The sequence below is a fragment of the Callorhinchus milii genome, unplaced genomic scaffold (assembly GCF_018977255.1).
Source record: "Callorhinchus milii isolate IMCB2004 unplaced genomic scaffold, IMCB_Cmil_1.0 Scaffold15, whole genome shotgun sequence".
NCBI classification, from domain to species: Eukaryota; Metazoa; Chordata; class Chondrichthyes; order Chimaeriformes; family Callorhinchidae; genus Callorhinchus; species Callorhinchus milii.
This window is the reverse complement of record NW_024704756.1, coordinates 17,227,993-17,251,539: the sequence shown is the minus strand read 5'-3', so window position 1 is coordinate 17,251,539 and position 23,547 is coordinate 17,227,993. Positions and strand designations below refer to the sequence as shown.

Below are 23,547 nucleotides of genomic sequence, written 5' to 3'. Positions count from 1 at the left end.
CTGACACCTGGGAGCGTCACGAGGTAGAGATTCAGATTGAGATCTCCTTACAGTATTGTGAAGTCAATGCCCCAGTTTATCTGGAGGATTCCGGGCCACAACTCTGGGAGAAACTCTCTTCTCTTTCTCCAAGATCTCGGTGTAACATCTCACCTGAAAGACCAGGACCTCCGATAATGGTCAGCGCTGAAAGTCAGCCAAGCCTGTGATCTCACACACACACACACACAGTCCCACCGAGGAGTCCAAACCCACCAGTGTCTGTCCCAGCGCTGAGTGTGCGAGTGACCGAGCCCACCCGGCTGACACTTTTTGCATGTTGGTGAGTTACAGGGAAATCAAAACTACAAAACAGCAGATTCATCCATTTTACATTTTACAAAATAACTTTATTAAACCCAAATGTAAACATTTCCAATGGCTTCTCTCTCTCTCTCGTTTTCCTGTGTCCAAGTTGTGACGCACGAGGGTCCATCAGAAAGCTTGTCGCAAGTCCCCGTGCATGTGGACCATACTCATATTCAATACGTTTTAATAATTAATAATAATAATCCTTGCATTTGATCACGTCTTCGAAACGTCTCAAAGTGTTTCACAGGATATTTTGTGTTTACAACTGTATATTTTGTGAGTGAAACGCGGCAGCCAATTGCGCACAGCAGCGTCCCCACAAACAGTCGTGGGTTGAGTGACCAAATTATTATTATTATTAATTTATTTTCATTTATTTTATTTAGTTTTCAATGAAACTCTCCACATTGAACCTGCAGCAGGTTTTCCTGTGAAATTTACAATAAACAAACAGAAAGCGGACGCTGAAATAAACCAAACCCCTCGACGGCTTTTCCCCCCCGAGTAACAGACGGGGAAAAGATTCCCATTTTCTGATTAGCAGCAACTAAAGTGACAGAGAAACGGCAGTGAATGACTAGGACACCAACAACATGTAAACAATGGGCAAGGGCCATTCTGTTTGAAAACAGCCATGGTAATCAATCCCAAAAATGGCACAATGAGGTCCAGTTAAAGCAAGAGGAAAGCCAGATCTTCTCCAGAGCCGTCATGTTCCCTGACGGTTCAGTCAATTCCAAACCCTTCCGAGTAGAAATGTAGAAACCCACTCATTACCGCTCCCCCAATCCATGTGCCAGTGGATGGGGGGGGAGGTGTTTGGCAGAAGCTCCCCTTTGGGGTTGAGGTTACTTGAGCTTCCTCTTGCCCCCGAGCTGGGAGCGGAGCAGCAGGGAGCCTGGGATCCACTCGTTGGGACTCGCCATCATCTCCTGCCACAGCGCTCGCTCCTCCTCCGTGGAGTCCATCCATTCCACCGGGATTCCGTAACTAAATCCTGCCAGGAAATGAGAGAACACAGGTCATCCCAACCCTCCAATTGATAATAGAATAGCCACCATTGCTCCAATTCCCTAACTTGAGACACTTGTTCTCACAGCACTGTGTGTTTCCACCACAAAATATACAATCAATTCACTTTACAGTGTATCCTGTGAAGCGCTTTGAGATGTCTCGGAGAAATGATAAGGCGCTGTGTCAAATGGAAGTATTATTATTATTATACACTGGCCGTTCAGATCAGTCCGTTACCCTGTGAAGGAACACGGGGTGAACAAGTGTGGTAATCCCCTCAGATAGGCCAAGACTGCAGAAGAGGGCACAGGTCCAAGCCATAATGGCGCAAGATTCGGACAGACACCAGGAAGTATTAAAAAAAAAGCTGGCCTCTGATGTGTGGAAGGTTGGGCAGGGAATCTGTGAGGATGAGATCAGACGGGCCTTCTTCCCGCGGACTATAACAAATTGTTACAACAGGGTTTTTACTGTATTACGCCTACTTGGTTACACATAGTTTGTATAATCAACCTAAGGGTCTACATCGAAGTCTACCGTCTTGTCCCTATACCTGAAGAATTACAGAGAGATTCGCTCTCAATGATCTGGGCTGATCGATCACCGAGGTGGTAATCAGGTACCTGTGCCTGAGCCCAGCCGCAGGCCCCCAGGAAGTGGTTTGTTAGTTTCTCATGGTCCCACACTGTCAGCTCCACACACGCCTCCCTCAGGTCCTCCGTCCTGAAGCCATCATACACGATGGTGTGGTTGTAGATGGGGTTGGCATCTTTCTTCACAATCCGTGTCTTCTGGTAGCTCTTCTTACTGGTGTCAGGAAGCACGTAACTGAATAGAGAAAGAATTGCAATCCTTAGAAATATAACGTTGGGGAAACCAGAGGGAAGGGTCCCAGGTCCAGAAGACAATGAGGGCCAAAGGGATCACAGGCAAATCTAGTGATTAAACCTGAAAAAGGCAACTTCAACAACAACAACAACAAGATTGCATTTATAGAGCGCCTTTCACATCGGAAGGACGACCCAACTTCACTTCTAATCAAGGAAACAAAACAAAGAAATCATTATTGCTGATCCTTCAGATGAGATGTTAAACTGAGGCCCTGTCTGCCTGTTCAGGTGGATGTTAAAGATCCTGCGGCGCTATTCGAAAAGTGAAGGGAGTTTCTCTCTCTCTCCCGGTGTCCTGGTCAACAATCCCCCAAATAAAATTGGTCACTCCATGGCTGTTTGTGAGACGCTGCTGTGCACAATTGTCTGCTACGTTTTGCCCACAAAATACACAGTCACTCCACTTTACAGTAGATCCTGTGAAGTGCTCTGAGACCTCTCAATAACATGATAAGGCACTATATCAAATGCAAAGATTATTGTTATTAGATAATGCTGAACTGGTTACAACAGCCTGCAGATTATAGGGAGTGTGAGGAGTCCTGAGAGGAAGGGAAGAGTGAGGAGATGATCTGTTTCACTATTCCTGTGACAGAGCTCTGACACACTATCCCACATGAAAGGCGCTATATAAATGCAAGTGGTTGATTTATACAGAATCCATAAATTTACCATTTCACGAAGGAGTCCACTCCAGATGTTCGAAGCTGGAGCAAGTCTTTGGCGGTTTTCATCCAGATGTGAACCTCGCCAGTGGGCGGGTCTCTGGGACCTTTGGGAAATAGTTTAAAAAATTATACAAAACACACTGGATATTAAAGCGTTGTCTATGTAATGCTCCTCTCACCTGGGCTATTTGTTAGTTCAGAGTAATATTTGTTCGGTTAGGGTATTAACTGATATGGGGCAAGCTCAGGCAATTGGAGTTGAGGTACAGATCAGCTATGCTCTTATAGAATGGCAGAACAGGCTCGAGGGGCTGAATGGCCTCCTGGTGTTTGTACGTTTTCCGATTCTGGTCTGCAGTGCTCGCTCTTCCCCACTGGGGGGCGATCTATCTCTCTCCACCACGAGGCATATACAGTGACTCCCACCCTCTGCCCTCCCTGGGAGAGGATCCCTTTACCTGGAGATGGACAGGGGAGCGGGTGGGAGGGGGGCAGTGAAACTATCCGAGTACAGCTCCCCATCGCCCCCAAAATCAAACCCGGGGGCACTGAAACCGTTTATCAGCCGTTTGTTACTTGTAACTGTGAAGACCAGCCACAGGCTGCCTGACTCCCAACACCCATTTACCGAGAGTTCCTGGAGGCACGTATTTGATGGCCAGATTGATTTCCCCTCTGTGGTCAACGCCATCTCCCATCGACAGGCTCTGCAAAAAGCAAAGTTATTTTAAAATGAATACGAAAAGAAAGCAAAAGATATCTCAGGCGCTGAGCATACGGTCGCTTAGTTTGTTGGGTCTGTTACTTGGTTGGTCTGCTAGTCGGTCGGTTGGTTGATCGGGCAGTCGGTGGGTTGGTGGGTCAGTTGGTGGATCAGTGAGTCGGTGGGTGGGTGAGAGGGTAGGTGTGTAGTCTCTCTGTAAGTGCAGGAGGGTGTGAGGGGCGGGTGAGTGCGAGCAGATGGGCCGTACCCGGGACTTGAGCAGGTACCAGTTGAGTTTGCGGTTGCTCCAGTCCCAGCGAGCGAGCTCCACTTCCACCTCGCCCAGGAAGCTGTTCCGGCCAAGCGTGTCGTTGTGCCAGACGGACAGGTTGAGTTTCTGGACCAGGAGAACCACCTTCTCGATCTTATACTGCGGCAAAACAACAGCGTTTCAGTACCGGGCCGGCACTGGCATTGGCCCAGCAATCGCTGGGCACTGCCAGTCAGGACACTCACCGCGAGACACAAACTCCCGTCTCTCACTTCACAGCTGTTTGTGGGGGCATCACTGTGCGTAAGCCGGCTACTGCCATACCCTACGAAACAGATAATCACTACACCCAGCGAAGCGCTTTGAGACGTCTCGACAACGTGATCAAGGACTGCATCAAATGCAAGAAAGGGGCTTTATTTAGAGCTAAGACGAGGTGGAATTTCAGGGCACTCAGGAGTTGCCTTGGATTCGAACAACACAGTGAAGTGTAGCCGAGGTGTCTCTGACAGGCCAGGCTCTGCACCCCCCCACGGGTAAAACAAAACGTTGTCATTAACTTACCCTCAGGATCTCGTTAAAGACGGGGTTGACATTCCGCCGCTTGACAGAGGTTTTCCTCTTGCCCATGCGAGCCTTGTCCGGGAGCAGGTAGGTCTTTATATACCTGGTGGGGGGCGGGGGAAGCAGAGACATGATCCGGGTTTGGGAGAGGGCAGTGAGGGGCAGGGGAGAGAGCAGTGAGGGGCAGGGGAGAGGGCAGTGAGGGGGAGGGGAGAGGGCAGTGAGGGGCAGGGGAGAGAGCAGTGAGGGGCAGGGGAGAGGGCAGTGAGGGGCAGGGGAGAGGGCAGTGAGGGGCAGGGGAGAGGGCAGTGAGGGGGAGGGGAGAGGGCAGTGAGGGCAGGGAGAGGCAGTGAGGGGCAGGGGAGAGGGCAGTGAGGGGCAGGGGAGAGGGCAGTGAGGGGGAGGGGAGAGGGCAGTGAGGGGGAGGCTTTATGTGGTGTGTTCGTGCTTGTTAAATGGCTGTACAGTGACTGGGGGGATGTGTAACACGCTCGTAGATGGGAAGGTGCGGTCACTTACGCATCCGTGCGTCCCTTCCTCTCGTCCACCACCGCCAGGTTCTGGCACTGACTGACGTAGATCTGAAACTCCCGGTTCTTTTCGCTGTAATCCAGAGCAAACTGCACGGAGCCCTGGGCGGCAACACTGCCAAAGTCTCCACTGTACACACTCATCACACTGCCACTGACCTGCCGGAGGTAACACTTACTACAGCGTCCAGACAGACAGACAGACAGACAAGCAGGTGGACGTGCAGACGGTCAGATGGGACAAGACCTCGCACCCAGTGAGAACAGCCTCGGATCAGACACTGGGAACGTTTGTTGTGATATTGCAAAGCAGTGAAGCCCGAATCACAGAGAGAGAGAGAGAAACACTGCTACCTCTCTCTGCCTCGCCCTGACCCACATACACTCCTGTGAGCTCATTTGCTCAGGATATGACTTGGGACCAGGAGGTTTGGGTTTGCAGTCCTGTGACCCAGCCCCTCACCCCCGGTGATGGTTGCTGTGTGGGAAAGCTCTGGCAATGGAGCTGAAACCAGGGAGATGGGCAAGGAGCCAAACAAAGAAGGTCCATTGGCCAGCTCTTGTATTGGCCATCTCTCGGCCAGCGGTCAGTCAGATCACCGGACAGACAGACAGGCGGACAGACAGACAAACGAACGGAGGTTGCTCAGCGAGGGGCGGACATGGGCAGTAAACGTCCAGCAATGACGGTGACACTGTTACTTACAGATGACACAGATGCCATGTCAGAGGAGTGGCTGGCATCGCTTGGCGTCTTTCGGTGCCACCCAATGTTCAAGCTGATCTCCGAAGCAGAATCCGATTCACTCTGTCACAACAAGAGCATCGATAAGACAGACACAGGGCGGGCACACACACATTGGGCGGGCACACACACGCTGGTCGGGCACACACACACACACACTGGTCGGGCACACACATACACGCTGGGCGGCACACACACACGCTGGGCGGGCACACACACACACGCTGGGCGGGCACACAGTGTAACCCCCAACTTTTTAATTCAGAAGCTAGACTGATACCAACTGAGCTGGGGTGTCTGTGGGGAGGGAGGGGTTGGGTGTCTGCGGGGAGGGAGGGGCTGGGGTGTCTGCGGGGAGGGAGAGGCTGGGTGTCTGTGGGGAGGGAGGGGTTGGGTGGTGTGTCTCACAATAAATGTCAGACCAGATCCCATGACTTACCTCAGACAGTAGCATGGGCACAGACTTGCTGAGATCCTTTATCCTTGAGTGATCCCGAGACTGGAGGTTGGTGACCAGCGGCTGCTCTTCAACTGTGAGGAAAACAGGGTCACAGACAGGCATCAGGTCTATTACAGAGATGAGAGCGAGCGACGTAGAAGTTCGTACACACTCACACGCCCACCACACACCCAGCTGGGTTGGGTTGGGCTGGGCTGGGTTGGGCTGGGTTGGGTTGGGCTGGGCTGGGTTGGGTTAGGCTGGGTTGGGTTAGGTTGGGTTGGGTTAGGCTGGGTTGGGTTAGGCTGGGTTAGGCTGGGTTGGGTTAGGCTGGGTTGGGTTAGGCGGGGTTGGGTTAGGCGGGGTTGGGTTAGGCTGGGTTGGGTTAGGCTGGGTTGGGTTAGGCTGGGTTGGGTTAGGCTGGGTTGGGTTAGGCTGGGTTGGGTTAGGTTGGGTTACACGAACCCATCAGAATAGTTATTCTATGTGATGTTCCCCATCAGGATTCTGTTGAGAATGAACTTCATGAAACGAATAAAACAGGAGAGCCTCATTAACTAAAGGGAGAAAGGTTTAATGCAGAGTGTCAGCCGGATCACTCACCCTCGCTCCTGGCCTCCCCCTCGCTCCCCGGATTCTCCTCACTCACAAACAGAGCGATTGTCTCCCCTGTGATCAAGAAGGAACACGTTAAAAACAAGTTCCAGTTATTATTCCTAAAACTCTCGCATTTAAAGACAGCTGTAGCACCACATACAACACAATCCAATCTAAACAGCGCCTTTCCCATAGGGAGGACATCTCAGGGCACTTCATTCATTGCCCCAACTTCTGTTAACCCTGCAAGCCAAAGCCCTAACGGGTGGTCCTAGCTGGATAAGCAGCGGGAAAGCTTGCCGGACAGGGATATCAATGGCAAGCTATTTGGTCTTAGCTGGTTAGACTCCAGCAGTTACCCCAATGCACACTCTGCTGTCCCCAAGCCTTGGCTCTTGCCAGTCTGCCCCTAATACTTTCTGGAATTAGATAAGCAGGATGTGTCCCTCCAGAGAGAGAGTGCACATTCCATACCAACAATCTATCTGGGATTCCCATGTATAAGTGGGATGCAGGGAAATCTCAGCTTGGTTTGGATGTTCCTAAGCACGGTTTCTGCACGGCAAATTCACAGTGAAGTCAATGTGAAGATCTGTGGGAGCCTGTCCTGTTAGGAGGACGTTGTAAATTAACGTAAGGATTCCTATGTAAGTGCCCAACTGGAGCCTGGGTTTGACCAGAGAAAGGATTATTGTAAAGAAGCTGAAATGGTGACAGGTGACGGAGTCCACCCCACTCACGGTCAGAGGTAGCGCACAGGTTCTCCATACTCTTCGCTGGAAGCTTCTTGGCTCTCGCTAAAGCCTTCAGCACAGGCGATGATCTGTAACTGGCACCTACAGGAACGAGACAAAGTCTTTAATAATAATAATAATAATCCTTGCATTTGATATAGTGCCTTATCATGTCGTTGAGAAGTCGCAAAGCGCTTCACCTGACGTGCTCCTCTGGGGTCCATCCCCGTCGCTCATGTGCTGGATCACAATGATTGGCTGTTCCGCGGTGAGACCACCATCGCCGCTGCTGGCCGGCTGTGCATCCCCGTCCCCCTGAGCGCTGGAGTGGGTCGGGGGCCGCTCAGCGCTCACACTGACACAGGGGACTCCAGGCTCGACCTCTCCACACACTCTGGACGTCTGAACGCTGGGCTTAGAGTTGGACCTGGGATGTGTATCGTGGCTCAGGCTCGGCTCTCGCTCGTCCTCGCTGGTGTCGCTCTGAGACGACGTGTTCAGCAAAGCTCCCGCCCTGATCTTCGGAGCCTCCGCCAGGTCCTGACGCTGAGCCGGAACCAGCTCCTCCTCACACACAGCAACCGGGGTCCAGGGGGAGACAGGAGCCGCTTCTCCCTCTCTCTGCATCTGCCGAGTGGTGTTGGCCTTGGGAGTGAGGACCACATCACCATGTGTGGATGCTCCAGCCTCCAAGGCTTCCCATTGGCTGGGAACAGACCCAATGTCCTCTCTGGGCTCGGCTGTTGTTATCTCTAGATTCCTGGACAGCTGCATCCTCTCGGCTACTCTCGGTTTCAGAACCTCCTCCACCACAGGCTCCTCAGCCAGGCTAGTGGGAGCTCTCTCACAGTCCTGCAGGGCTGAGGGAGCGGTGGGCAGGCTGCTGGAGGTCCTATGTGGAGGGAGTTCAGGCTGAATGAGGTCCTCAAGTGTGACACAGACGTTTAGCTGACGAGCGATTCTTGGCTGGGGCAGGGCTTTGGGTGGATCACTGACTGCTTGGCAGGTGGTGTCCAGGGGCTTTGCTGAGGTGGAGGACCGAGCTTCAGTTTTGACGGTCACGGCCGACTGGAGTCTTGGAGCCGCGATCGGGAGGTCCTTATTGCTCTCCAGCGATGGGCTTTCCTCCTCGGAGAAGGAGAAGGAGGAGGAAGAGGACATTGATCCGTTGCCCTGAGCTTCTTGTGACGAAGAACGTTCCTTCGTTACCAAACCAGCGGCTGCCTGGAGCTTCCCCCAGCGAGCGGGGCTGAGTTTGCCAGAGACATTGCCGGGAAACTTGTGGTTGGTTTTGCTGGAATCACTTCCTTTTTCCCAGAAATGTCTCAGGTTTTTGAAGTGGTCGGGATCAGTCAGCGTCTCTTCCTCCGCCTGCTTTCCGCTGAGTGAGTTGACGGTGAAGGCAGCCCCCACCCTGGGCTTCTCTCTTTCCTCGTCTGATAAGAACGGCTGAGATCTGAGCAATTTGGGAGGTGGTTTCAGGGCAACCTTGAACTCAGCTGCCTGGCTAGTGATCGGCTTTGTGGTTTTGGTGAAGGATCCCAGACTATCCCCAGCGACTTCCAAAGCACCTTTCAGTCTTGGAATCCGAGAGGCGTGGGCAGAGGTCAGTGGGTGAGACCCAGCGGCCGGGTGGGGAGGCTCCTGGCTGCCGTTAGCAGTTTGTGCAGAAAAGCTTGGTGAACCTGCAATGGAGATCAGGTAAGAGGAGTGAATAAACCTAAGCACTGGGGCTCGCTCTACACTGGGCTGCGACTGGGCCTTACAATTCCACACAGGTTCCAGCTCTGAGAATATCTCTCTCCACAATACATTGTGGTGCTGGTCTGTAGGACAGTGATGGCCAACAAAATAATCATAGAAATATCAAAATAGCATAGGTTTATGTCATCAATTAAGAATCGTTTCGCCCACAAAATATACAGTCAATCTACTATACACTGTATCCTGTGAAGCGCTGTGAAACATCTCGAGAATGTGATAAGGTGCTATATCAAATGCAAGGATCCTTCTTATTAATGTTAAATATTCAATCAAGAAACATTTACTCTGTTGGCCAAACAAAGAGGTTGTTCAGCATTGCTGGACAATGTCACTGACTGAGAACCAATCACTTTGTAGAGTAACTCTGCACTACTCTCTTCACTATGGCCTGTGTCCTGAATTGCCTGCCCTCATCTGAAGGCTCGAGCAGTTGTGAAGTATGGAGAGTTACTTGGCTCAGGTGCGGGTGGAGTCCTTGGCTCCTCCAATGAGCTGTTTGCACTCTCCCTGGACAAACTCCTCCTGATGGGGATGCGGGTTGGGCAGAGAGTAAGCTCTGGCCTGTGGTCACTCGGTCCTGGAGCCGGGCAGCCCAGCGGCACATGGTCCTGGCCCCCCGCACGGCTCGCTTGTGCTTGGTTGCTCACAGCTCGTTTCCTGGGGACCGGGAAGGAGTTTTCCTCATCTGCAACAAAGAGGGGATTAACTGGCCTCGTTCCAACTCATAAAAGAGAACTGTCATGTGTTAATCTTGTGTAAACGCACACAATGTGTACGGAGGGAATCAAGGTGACCTCAGTTAGATATTTACTGGTTGCTAATCACATAACTAACTCGCACAGTGCACGTGCCAACACAGGACTCACTGTTGTGTAGTGAGCTTCCTTGCTGTGCTGGGCTCAAAGCTCAGCCTTGGCTCTGCTCCCAACAGCAACTGACTAAATTACGTCCCCAAATAAACAGGGATTAACTCTCTCTCTAGAGGTTTTGTTCCTCACACACTCTCCTCACAACTCACCCCGTTTACACACTCCCGGGGACTCCTGACGCTCAATAGAGACATTCCTAGTTTCTTCTGAAGAATCTCTCCATCTTGGAATCCGGGTGGTGCTGGGATCAGCTGTGGTCTTGTGGCCACTGGTCCCCCTAGAGGGCGTTTGGACAACTTTCCCAGCAACATTCCCACTCTTTGGCAGCTCCGACCTCGCTGTGCTGGAGACGATGGGAAATCTTTGCTGATCTGGAACAGAAACCAATTAACTCACTCCTAACAGTGCCCATTGTGGCTGGTGCGAATGAGCAGCGGTGCCAGGGGAGGGGGTGGTATCAACTCTCAGCCCCTTCCAATGTCACTTGTTGATGAACAACCACAACAAATTACATTTATACAACATCTTTCACGTCGGAAGGACATCCCAAGGTGCTGGACAGTTGAACGGTTTACACCCGAGCTGAGGGTTTAAAAACCGAGAGGTGGCGGGTAGGGGTTTGGAGGTGGGAGGGTGACCAAAGGCACGGTCAAAGAGGAAGATGGGCCTTGAAGGAAAACAAATCCCCTTTGGAGGCTAAAGACATCCTCAACACTGTGGAGCCTGAAATCAAGATGCCTTGAGCCACGGCAGCGACTGACAGCAGCCTGGCCACATGGTGACGTACACCCCAAGCTCAATGCATGGTGTAGCTGAACCATATACCACTGGAGGGCGCTGTATGACAGGACCATCCAGTGAGCAACATCACCTGGTCATTGCACACGTACGATTGCGAGAGGTTCAGAGAAAGACTCTGGTCCGTTTGATCTTCTCTTCCCAGGTGATCCACCCTACCATCTTCCCATCACAGCATCAAACCCTTTCTCAAACCAGCCCCGGCGTCCAGCCTGGACATCTGCTCCAGGTGTCCATTCTCTTTACACCCAGAAGTCTGCAGATCTGGATCTAAGCCAGAGGCAGGGAGAAGAAATGCGAGTCTTGCTCTTTAGAGTTGACCCGATCTCGACATGAACAGAGAGTCTGTGGGCGATCAATCTGCGATCAATCCAACAGGGAAGTGTGGGAAGCAGAAGAACCACATTCAAGTATGTTGTGCTTCCGAGAAACACTGATTGTGGGAAAGGCAGCAAGGCTACATACCAGGTAACCAAGCAAGTCAAGACATGTCCTTATCCAGCCCGTCACATGAACATCTCAAAACATAACAAATCTAATAGGGAGCCATGAGAGGGAGAGAGATAAAGAACGAAGGATGTGACCAAGGCAGGGCAGGGTTGGTCCTAAATCACTGTACCATGAGTCACGACTAAAGACAGGACAATTACCCTCAACACTGGAAGCTGGTGTTTCCGGGGAAAGTGCAGGGCTTGGCTCCTCATCACCTCTCACCTCAGGGACATTGTGCTGTGGGCAGAACGAGGAAGTGTTTTACAGGATGAAATGCAATCAGTGAGGTTAGCGAGTGGAGACCACTGGGGCCAGGAAAACTGTCCGTCTTATTCCCTACACGCACCCGGCATCTGCGCCAACAATTCCCAAGGGAAAAAGCCCCCAAATTCCTTCCCAACTCCCGACCGTAACCAGCAGCAGATTTCGGCCTCAACAGCCACTTCCTTACATGAGGGAAAAACTCCTTCCAAACCCCTACCTCATTTCTCAGCGACAATCACTATACGCAAACATTAACAGTAACACGTGACTTATACATGGCATTAGACGTCATGTGTAAACCGTGTGTTAATGAAGTACAGAAGGAATTGCAGCTGCTCTTTAGTCATACATCAAACCAACGAGCTCCAGCGGGGAGTGAGGCGGAACCTCACCTTTGTCTTCGGTCTTCTTGTGGGCTCCTCTCCCTTGCTCCCAGACTCTTCAATAGTTGAGATTCTGTAAAAGTAAATGGTGTTACTGTCAGTGAGGGCAGAGCTTCCCCCCCCACCCCCTCAATTTATTACATCAGTGAATTGAACGATATCAGAAGCCATCAGGATCTGAAACTCTGTCTGTCCAGCGCCTCGGGACGTCCTCCTGACGTGAAAGGCACACTACAAATGTAATGTTGTTGTTGTTGTCCAAAAGGACTGCACCTGTGTCAATGAGGAGCTCTGCCCCCCACTCAGCACAGCGCTGGAGCGTCAGCACAAAGCCCCCAACATGGGGTTCGAACCCACAAACTTCTGACTCCAAGGTGAGAGCACGGGGGTGTGAGCCAGGCTGATGAGGTATATGTCAAGTACAGTATGTGTCAGTGGCTTGTACACACAGGCTTCCCACAACATGTTCCATGTCACGTTTACCAAGTACTATTTTGTTGACAAGCTGTAGGTGTGTTCCGTTCACACGCACCAATGTGTACCAAGGACAGACAGCTGACAGGAGCTGTACAGTTTCCCAGTTTACTTTGGTAGGAAAGGTTCTTAATCTGTGTGAAGCTAAACAGAGAATGCCAGGGTCCTGTGGAACCAGTGTCTCCATTACGTGGGTGCAGAGATGCAGGAGGGGAAAATAAACTTAAAATAGCCTTTCCTGCAAGGAAACCAAGATCAGAAAATGATACATTAGATTACAGCATAGGAAGAGGTCTTTCAGCCCATCGTGTCTGTGCTGGTGCTCACTCCCTCACTGGAGCTTTCCACTCTAATCTCATTCCCTACTTTCTCCTGGTGCCCTATTAAGCAGCCCAGACCATTTGTAAGGATATCAGTGAGATGAACAGCTTCTGTCTTCAAGCCTAAGTCTAAACAGTAAAGTCAAGTGTTGTTGCTTCATTGACCACTTGATTTATTATCCCCATCGCCCACACCCACAGGCCAGCAGTGTCCAGCGATCAGGAGAAACTGTTGTGGATTTGGGTTTTAAACCACGGCCCATTACCTTGCCCGGTCAGTGTGTGTGACTTTAGCAGGTGCTGTGATGGGGGGGGCCGTGGTCAGACCGACTGGAACTGACCCAATCCTCTCACTGGTGTCTGTGGAGGGAGAAAAGGAAGAGTGTGAAGGAAGAGCCAGGACATCTCACACAGGACATGTGAGAATTACAACAAATTCAGCTCTCTGATTGATTCTCACCCCACCCCACACACTCCCCTCACACACACACTCCCCTTCGGACCCTCCCCTCACACACTCAGCCCCCTCGCACCCTCCCCTCACACACACCTCTCCCCTTGCACCCCCCCACCCACCTCTCAATCTCCACCCCTCACACCGAGTGGCCTCGCCACGCTATATCCCAGGCCATCAACATAGCGCTCTGGGACCCGTCCAGCGTGAAGGGTGCTATATAAATGCAAGTTGATCTTTGCTGGGGTGGGGGAGCGATAAGCCACACCCACACACACAAACACTGACTCACTCACACACTCACATACACACACACACAAACCCACAGACACTCCACAGACACTCACCCACACACAGACACTCACCCACACACAGACACTCACCCACACACAGAGACGCACACACACAGGCCTGTGTTGCCCAGTGATTGGCTATGGGCTGAGATCACTCAGAGTTCTGCTACTGGTGTGGGTCAGTCCTGCTGTCCTGGCCGCACACACTACAGTGTCCCATTATGCTGGGCTGAAAGCAGCCTCTCACACTGCGGCTGTTTTCATGTCAATCAAAGCGAGGGACGTCGGTGCTGGGCATCGCCTCTCCACAATGGCCCGTCTCCGGAGTGTGATGTGATGTGGTGCAGTGAGGGGAGGAGAGGAGAGGGGAGGTTGGGCTCAAGTCTCACCTCGGTGACTCGCAGCTCACAGTCTAGGTTGATAATACAGTGATGGGGCAAGACTGTGAGAGTGACAGACAGAGACCGAGAGTGAGAGGACCTAAGACTCAGAATGAGAGAGAGTAAAAGAATGAAAGAGAGAGTAAGAGAATTTGTACGTGACCAAGGCTGCCCAAGGACTGTGTCTCAAACACACATAAACACACGCGCACACACAATTACAGGTGGATCCTGTGGAGTGAATCCAACCAAGGATTCCCGTGGCTCCTCTTTACGGTTTTGGAGGGAGTCTGGCTAACTATGGCCCAACACCAACTCGGAGAGAGAGAGAGAGCTCCCAACTCCACCCTCAAGAGAGCCCTAAACTGACAGGCCCAGATCAGCGCTGTCTGGAGTTGTCTTGTCTGCTTACAGAAACAGTCACTACACTTTACAGCATATTCTGTGAAGCGCTTTGAGACATCTCAACAACATGAAAAGACGCCTTATCAAACACAGAATGAGACAGGCACATCACGTCTCCTACCCTTCACTGGTTTTTTTCTCCGTATCGAAGCCTTGATGACGTCCACAGCGTGGAGAGAAGTCTGGTATCGTTTGGCTTTCACCTCATCAAACCACTGACCCGTCACCAGCTTCTTCTTCCTATCATCACAAAGGTTTTTCTGCACCGCTCTGGGGGATGGGGGGGAGAGAGTGTGAGAGATAGCGGGGAAAAAGAGCATGAGAAAGAGTGAGGAGAGAGAGAGAGAGTGGTCTGACAGTCAAAGAATATTTTTTTTTAGTTAGCTGTGTAGCCAGTTTGTATTTTGCCTGAATATCCGATTATCCCTACTGACTGCTTATCCACAGAAGGATTTTTATTGGGTTTTTTATTACGCCCGCAGTGCTGTGTCCACTTGTTGGTGAGTCTAAGACAAAAAGGTATGAATATAAGAGGGAAAGTAACACATCTAACAGGAGGAACCTCTTCACACAGAGTGTGGCGAGAGTGTGGAGCTCACAGACAGATAGACACACAGACATGGATGAGGCAGAAAGCAGCAGCATTTTTAAGATGACACCCAATACATTTTCCGGGGTAATAATCCCTTAAAAAAACAATAATAATAATAATAATGTGCTCACTCAATCCATGACTGTTTGTGGGACGCTGCTGTGCGCAATTGGCTGCCGCGTTTCGCCCACAAATATACAGTCAATTCACTTTACAGTATATTCTGTGAAGCTCTTTGAGACATCTGAAGGATGTGATAAGACGCTGTATCAAATGCAAGGATTATTAAGGATTATTACATGCATGAGGGAGAGGGAAATAGAAGGGACAGGAGAAGGGAACATGCGGGCGGAGGTTGGTGTGGAGGTTGAATGGTCTATTTCCGTGCTGTAACTCTGGGACACTAACCTGAAGAACTCTTCTGTATACCCCCCACCCTCTAGATCAACACCGTGACTCACCCCAAACACAGAACCAGCTCTCATGCCATTGCCATTGTCTGCTCCCAATGTAAGAGGAACAGAGACTAACACAGCCACACTCCAGACTAACACAGCCACACTCCAGTCTTGGCTTTCATTAAAAACTATTGTATACTAGTTGGCCAGAAGTGTAAGGTTAGCTCTTACACACGGTTAAAACCAAATCACTTCACAGTCTCACACACACACTCGCTCTTCATCTCTGTCTCTCAAACACTCTTGCTCTCATACACACTCTTTCTCTCTTCATCTGTCCCTCAAACACTTTCTTTCACTCTCTTGCTCTCACACAAACTATTTCTCTTTTTCTCACATACTTTCTCTTTTTCACTCTCTCTCTCTCTCTCCCCCCAGTACGGTAATATTTGCCACCTGCACAGGGAGTGAAGCAACTTCCTGCTGACTGAAGCAAGTTAAACTACTGGAGAGGAAGAGCATTTGCTGTGATTATTAGCTAATCCTGAAGGTTAGATGGGAGGAGAGAGAAGTCTCCGCACTGCCATGCGATTTCTGCATTAGGAGGTCAGAGACAGTCTGAGGGGGAACGAGGGGGAGAGTTGCTAACAGTGACCAGGAGGAAACATTGCAGGAAGAAACAGGGCAGTGAGAGTACCTGCGGTCAGTCCCGGGGGGGGGAGCACAATCCCCTCCCCCCCACCTTGTGATCGAGCACCTGGCTTGGTAATCTTTCACAGGTGTCTAACATGGGAAATACCGGAGAGAGAGAGAGAGAAATTGTTGGATTGGGCTTTCTTCTCCCTGTGACTGGAGCAGTAACTCTCCCCCCACCCCCCCAATGAGCACAGAGCTGACAACTAATTGGGGGGGTTGGTCACTACACACCACACATTACACAGTGCCAGTCACTGTATGAGGTCTGCTACACAGGGAGTCCTGGGACCTGCTTCATTTACTTCAGAAGGAAATCATTGAAGTGATCAAACCACAACCACCACAACTATTAGGATTTATATAATGTTCTTCATGCGCTAAGTAAATGCAATACATAACAACCAACAACAAGCACATCAAAATGTGTTCATTCAAATCACGACTGTTTGTGGGACATTGCTGGGCACAATTGGCTGCCGCGTTTCACTCACTAACTACACGGTCACTACACTATACAGTATATTCTGTGAAGTGCTTTGAGACGTCTCGAAGACGTGATAAGTTGCTATATCAAATGCAAGGATTATTATAATTATTTGGAGTATAAAGGAAATGGGCTTTTACTAAAAATACCATTGTTCTGTATATAAATCTATATTCCTTTAAATGTATATGTTAGAATCTTGTTACAAATCTCAGGCCATGGTTTTGGAGGACATTTTAATGAAAATAAAACCAAAACACTCCTTCACATTCACTGAAACACACCAAGTCAATCACTGTGCCGAGAAGGAGATCTGTGCCATCAGTGAGAAGGTTGAATAGGAAAAGGGTTTCAGTGTTGGAATGTTTCCCCTCTGTACGAGAGGTGCTGTGTTTCACAATGAGTCTATGGTGAGACCCGGAGGGCATCTGAGACACAGAGAAACAGGCCGGCTACACCTGCACACACCGTGCATCCTATACCTCAGTTCCCTCTCGTCTCCTGTAAGATGATAGCTATTAGCGGGGACTTTAGTCCTCATTACCAGCATCAAACAGGATTATTGTCTCTCTGCTTTCTGAGAGTGTTAATAAAGGGCAAATGTCATTGGTGATGAAAGCTCAACACCTAGGGATATATGTTGATAAGCTCTGGCTGCACGGCAAGTGCTGTGAGGAAAGAGCTCGGGCAGCAGAATCCAATCACAAGCCGCTGCCGGCACTCAGTCTCCCGATGGGAGATGGATAACTGGTGCTACACACAGGTCCCAGTCCCCTCTGCCTTTCCTCTGGCCCGGAGCCAACCCCACCAGCCACACTGGACAAACGACCAACTCCACAGGCCCAAAGTGACACTGAGTCTAAGCCTAAAACCGTTTTGTCTTAAAATGTAAAATTCTGTAAAATCGTGGAAAAGTCTGAACCTCGGAGTTTCATTCTCTCCTGGGTTTCCTTCAGATCCTCAAATCCTGACACACGGACATCAACGGAGCAACACATCCCAGCTGTGAGTCGTGTTGGTGTCAGTACATCTCTCTGGGGGTTGGTGACGGGGAGAATGAGGCCCAGACACAGTCTCACCTGATCCGTTCGCTGTCCCGTTTCTTGAGTTCGGAATCTCTGTGGATGACTTTCAGGACGGCTCGATACTCCTCATCCGTAAGGAAGCTCAGGTCCACCCCGCCATCCATCTCACTCCTCATTCCACTCCTCCTGTGGGAAGTGAGGACAATTAGTACAGAGATAAACACGTCAGCCCTGGGGCCCAAGAAAGAGAGTGTGGGATGCGAAGGGACTCCAGGATGGATTCCCAGAGGGTGGGGATAGAAAGTCTGTAGGTCCGACCGCTGATGGGATGGGCAGAGCAGGGGACACGGAGCAGGCCATGTCTGCCGAGCGGAGGGAATGGACAGGTTGGAACAGGAGCCAGGCCAAAGAGACGTTTAAAGGCTTGAGCTTGAGCTCTATCCCCTGGGGGATGGGGAGCCAGGGAGCCGGGTGAGGATGGGGGCGATGGGATTATTGTTGTGCGTTTTCCACTTCCCACCTCAGGACACTTCCCATCTCCGAGTGTTTCCACTTCATTCCCACTGAGCAATTCTTTCCTCCCCAGACTCCAGGTGCCTCCCAGCCTGGGGCAGGAAGCACATCACTCGGGCTATCCCGGGTGTATAGGTCATCCCCTCCTCCCCAGCCCCCTCCCATGTGAGCTACAGATGGCACAGCATATCAGAGCCCAGACTGACCCCAGCTCCCGCAGGGGCTCAGGCACTCACAGCAACCTCTCTCATAGGAACATAGAAACAGGAGGAGGCCATTCAGCCCGTCGAGCCTATTCCGCCATTCTATACGATCTTGGCTGATCAGTACCTCAACTCAAAATACCCGCCCTGCCCCATATCCATTACCTATCCACCGCAATCTTGAAAATTTGAATGGATCCAACTTCTCTGTCTCTCTCTCTCGCTGCTGTGATCCACTAATTTGCATTGGTGCTGCCCATTAGCCCGTGCAAAGTGTTAACCTAACTACCACAAACCTAACCCCGAAACCAAACCTAATACCCTAACCCCTACCCCTAAAAAATTACCACCCAAAAATTACAGTAAGAGGTCCAAAAGTAACCCACCCCACAATTCAGATAAGACAAAACCTTCAGGAGCCCGAGCCAAATTGGATGAAACTCCAGCACAAGGTACACCCGGGGAACACATAGTTTTTGCATACTGCAAGTCATTAAAGGGCTGGTTAGGAATTCAAGGGCGATTAGAAATAAACTTCCTTACACCAAGTGGTGAGAAGGTGGAATTCTCTGCAGCAAAGCAATACTGAGGCGATCTATAAATTCTTGGGGAATAAGGTAAATGCTTGAAAAGGAAGAATAATGCAGTAATAATAATCATTGCATTTGATACAGCACCTTATCACGTCATTGAGACGTTTCAAAGCACTTCACAGGATATACTGTAAAGTGAATGGATTGTGGATTTTTTGGGCAAATTGCAGCAGACAATTGCGCACAGCAGCGTCCCACAAACAGTCGTGGATTGAGTGACCAAATTATTCATTTGTTTTGAAGGGATTATTAGCCCCCAGAAAGCGATTCACCAATTGACTAACAACACGGTTCCTAATTACTGCTGGTAAACAGAGATGTGTGGAGCAGGAAACTTGCCTCAGGTTTCACTTTGTCCAGCCCAGGAATCAAAAATAACCTCAACAACAACGACCAACATCAATTACCACAATCACCATGTAGATTTGAGATGGGATTTAAAGACAGAAAGAGAGGGATGGGGATTTCCTGGACATTCCCAGATTCCCTGGGGCATTGCCTCATCCCTGGGACAGATAGCGACAGCAGTAAAGTGTAAGAGTGAAGAGCACTTGCCTGAGGTAAACACCAGCACCAGGAACAGCTTCTGAACAGCTTAAACTTTACGTCACAGCCTAAGACGGCAAAGTCTTCTCACAGGCGTGTGAGACGTTCCTCTCCCACCCCACAACCTGTCAGCAGCTCAGCTCCGGTCCCTGCCCCTGGCTGAGGCTCCCCGGCTCGTCTCAACAACAACAACAACAAGATTGCATTTATAGAGCACCTTTCACGTCGGGAGGACGTCCCAAGGCGCTGGAACATCTGGGATGAAGTTTACAGCAGCTACACTCAATGTGACAATTATCTTTGAAAGATTCCCATACACAGAAGTTCCCTCAAGTCCTCACTGGCACAACAACAACAACAAATGAGGTTTATATACTGTAGCACCTTTCCCATTGAGAGGACGTCCCAAGGCACTGGTCACTCACAGGCAATAGGGAGCATCGTTCCCAGGATCACTTTTAAATCATAGATAGAGCTTTTCTCTCCCCCCAAACAGCCCCCCGCGCCATCCACCAGCATGACTCAGGGGGCAACTATGTGGAGCCCTTTAGCATAGTGGTTAGTGCACTCACCTCCCAATCGAGAGGACCTGGGTTTGATTCCTGGCAGAGCGAAACCTTAGGCAAGTTTCCTTACTCCACACACACGCCCCTGTTTACACAGCAGTAAATAGGAACCCGGTCGTTAGTCGATTGACGGATCATTCATGGGGCACGGCTGTGCACAAATTGGCTGCATGTTTTGCCCGCACAATATCCAGTCACTACACTTTACAACATGGAGGTAGGTGGGTGGATATGAGAGAGAGAGAGAGAGAGAGAGAGACAGGGAACATATGGAAGGGTGAAAAAGTTAGTTAGCTGAGTTCAGATGAAACACAGATCCTGTAGGTAACAGCTGGAGGTGACTGAGTCAGATAGTTACTACACACACACACACCTATTACCTGCTGCCAGGGACAAGGACAGGGATTAACTGGACAAACCCCGAGGATGTGAGTGAGCGGCCAGGGAGCGACCCTCACTCTGCCCCAGCCCCAGCTCACTGCCCCGGCTCACTGCCCCGGCTCTCTGCCCCGGCTCACTGCCCCGGCTCACTCTCTCACTCTGCCCCAGCTCACTCTGCCCCGGCTCACTGCCCCGGCTCACTCTGCCCCGGCTCACTCTCTCACTCTGCCCCGGCTCACTCTCTCACTCTGCCCCGGCTCACTCTCTCACTCTGCCCCGGCTCACTCTCTCACTCTGCCCCGGGGAACTCTCTCACTCTGCCCCGGCTCACTCTCTCACTCTGCCCCGGCTCACTCTCTCACTCTGCCCCGGCTCACTCTCTCACTCTGCCCCGGGGAACTCTCTCACTCTGCCCCGGCTCACTCTCTCACTCTGCCCCGGCTCACTCTCTCACTCTGCCCCGGGGAACTCTCTCACTCTGCCCCGGCTCACTCTCTCACTCTGCCCCGGCTCACTCTCTCACTCTGCCCCGGGGAACTCTCTCACTCTGCCCCGGCTCACTCTCTCACTCTGCCCCGGCTCACTCTCTCACTCTGCCCCGGCTCACTCTCTCACTCTGCCCCGGGGAACTCTCTCACTCTGCCCCGGCTCACTCTCTCACTCTGCCCCGGCTCACTCTCTCACTCTGCCCCAGGGAACTCTCTCACTCTGCCCCGGCTCACTCTCTCACTCTGCCCCGGCTCACTCTCTCACTCTGCCCCGGCTCACTCTCTCACTCTGCCCCGGCTCACTCTCTCACTCTGCCCCGGCTCACTCTCTCACTCTGCCCCGGCTCACTCTCTCACTCTGCCCCGGCTCACTCTCTCACTCTGCCCCGGGGAACTCTCTCACTCTGCCCCGGCTCACTCTCTCACTCTGCCCCGGGGAACTCTAAACACAAGGCTGCAAGACGCCACGTTGAGTTTACAGGTTTGAGCTGAGTGTACGTGCAGTCAGGGAACACACTCACTCACTCACTCCCTCTCACACTCAGGTGAGGGAACACACTCACTCACTCACTCACTCCCTCTCACACTCAGGTGAGGGAACACATTCACTCACTCACTCTCACACTCAGGTGAGGGAACACACTCACTCACTCACTCTCACACTCAGGTGAGGGAACACACTCACTCACTCACTCTCACACTCAGGTGAGGGAACACACTCACTCTCACACTCAGGTGAGGGAACACACTCACTCTCACACTCAGGTGAGCGAACACACTCACTCACTCACTCTCACTCACTCACTCATTCACTCACTCAGGTGTGAGGGAACACACACACACACACACGGCGGTCGGTACCTCCGCCTCTCCCCAGCGGCAGCCCCGCAGGTCGCTTCCCCGCTGAGGTGCTGTGAATCCCGGTGACGCGGCACCGCGTCCCTCCTCTCCACTGACACCGGGTCCACACCCCGAGCAGCGCAGCCACAGCCCGACCCGCACCGCCGCAAAACCTGGCCTGGATCTGCGGGACTGGCCATCCAACAGCTTCCCAGCTGCTGGCGCTCAGCACCGGGCCGGGCCGGGCCGGGCTGGGACGGGATGGGATGGACTGGGATGGGATGGGATAGGACGGGCTGGGCTGGGATGGGACGGGATGGGATGGGATAGGATAGGATGGGCTGGGATGGGACGGGACAGGATAGGATAGGATAGGCTGGACTGGGATGGGATGGGCTGGGATGGGATCAGACAGGCTGGGCTGGGACGGGCTGGGCTAGGATGGGATGGGCTGGGACTGGCTGGGATGGGACGGGATGGGCTGGGACAGGATGGTTTGGGACGGGCTGGGCAGGTCCGGGCCGGGATGGGCAGGGCAGGGCTGGGACGGGCTGGACTGGGATGGGATGGGACGGGCTGGGCTGGGACAGGATGGGCTGGGACGGGCTGGGCTGGTCCGGGCCGGGCTGGGATGGGCTGGGACGAGCAGGGCAGGGCTGGGACGGGCTAGGCCGGGCTGGGCTGGCCTGGCTGGGACGGGTCACACTTGGGCCAGTTGCCGCTCAAAGTCAATGCACAGACTCTGCCTTGTGGGTGTCTTTACCTCTGGCTCGATGTCTGACACTCGCTCCGAGACGCTATCCCCCCCACCCATGTGAGGGGGATATTAATTATTCCTCCCTTGGAGGAGGGAGGCAGCATTGACCCGGGGCCAAACTGGTCCCTGGGTGACATGTTTGGCAGTGGAGTGTCGTAATCAAGCCCACCCTCTGTGCCAGGAGGGGCCGCAGTATCCCAGGGCACTCACCGCTGATGGCAGCTCAGCCCGGCCTGGCTCAGCCGCAGGACCTGGAAGGGCCGACCAGTCACTGGAGGCCGGGAATCCTCCTCCTCAGCCCCTGGTGACCCTGCAGCCAAAGCCCTAACTAACGGGGAGAGGGGTCCTAGCTGGACAAGCAGCGGGAAAGCTGGCCAGATGGTGCTGCCAATAGCAAGCTATGCACTTTTGTGGTTTTAGCTGGTTAGACTCCAGCAGTTACCCCACCGCACACTCTGGGCCCCCCCACCCCAAAGCCTTGGCTCTCGCCAACTGGCACCTAATACTCGGAATTAAGTGAGCAGGATACATCCCTCCAGAGAAAGAGTGCGCATCCCATTCCAACAATCTATCTCTTCCGTGTGGTTCACATGGATTTCCATGTGTAGGTGGGATGCGTGGAATTCTCAGTTTGGTTTGAAGACTCTTAAACATGGTAATGAGTTTCCGGTTGTGTCAGACACCCGGCTGGGCAAAAGAAAATCAGAGTTAAACTGGTAACCCGATAACCAGCCCGCGCTGCACTCTGCCAACCACAAGTCCAATGTGCAACCAATCCATTGTCACAGAGTCAAGGGGAGAGGGTTACTCTCATGGGTTAACACCAGTGATATTTAACACATCCCAGGTTGAAATTTTCACCACTTTGTTCAATATTTGCATCAAACTCCAGTTGCCTGTGAGGGGCTCCTGGTTGAGTGCTCAGTGTTGTCTCCGCTCCTCAGGTGACCTGATTTTGCTCCAGTCACACGGCTGCTCAGCAACTCCAGCCTCACAATCAACAGATAAGGAATAATCCACTCACTCTCCCGCCTCCGCCCCCCCCTCCCACAGTGTGTACAAA

The 23,547-nt window shown here is 51.9% G+C and overlaps 1 protein-coding gene across 1 annotated transcript; it reads right to left on the bottom strand.

Annotated features, from left to right (window-relative positions):
* Nucleotides 1-693: 693 nt before the first annotated feature.
* Nucleotides 694-21,803, bottom strand: LOC103179192 (synaptotagmin-like protein 2). Its single transcript, XM_007894327.2, is given in 21 exon segments — nucleotides 694-1,348; nucleotides 1,989-2,018; nucleotides 2,021-2,193; nucleotides 2,928-3,027; nucleotides 3,552-3,630; nucleotides 3,895-4,056; nucleotides 4,462-4,564; nucleotides 4,981-5,150; nucleotides 5,698-5,799; nucleotides 6,176-6,267; nucleotides 6,779-6,844; nucleotides 7,513-7,608; nucleotides 7,707-9,191; nucleotides 9,722-9,955; nucleotides 10,289-10,510; nucleotides 11,588-11,666; nucleotides 12,086-12,149; nucleotides 13,137-13,230; nucleotides 14,524-14,672; nucleotides 17,652-17,783; nucleotides 21,749-21,803. Coding segments are annotated over 20 exon segments (3,771 nt in total). The 5' UTR covers nucleotides 17,774-17,783; nucleotides 21,749-21,803; the 3' UTR covers nucleotides 694-1,199.
* Between the last annotated feature and the right edge of the window lie 1,744 nt (nucleotides 21,804-23,547).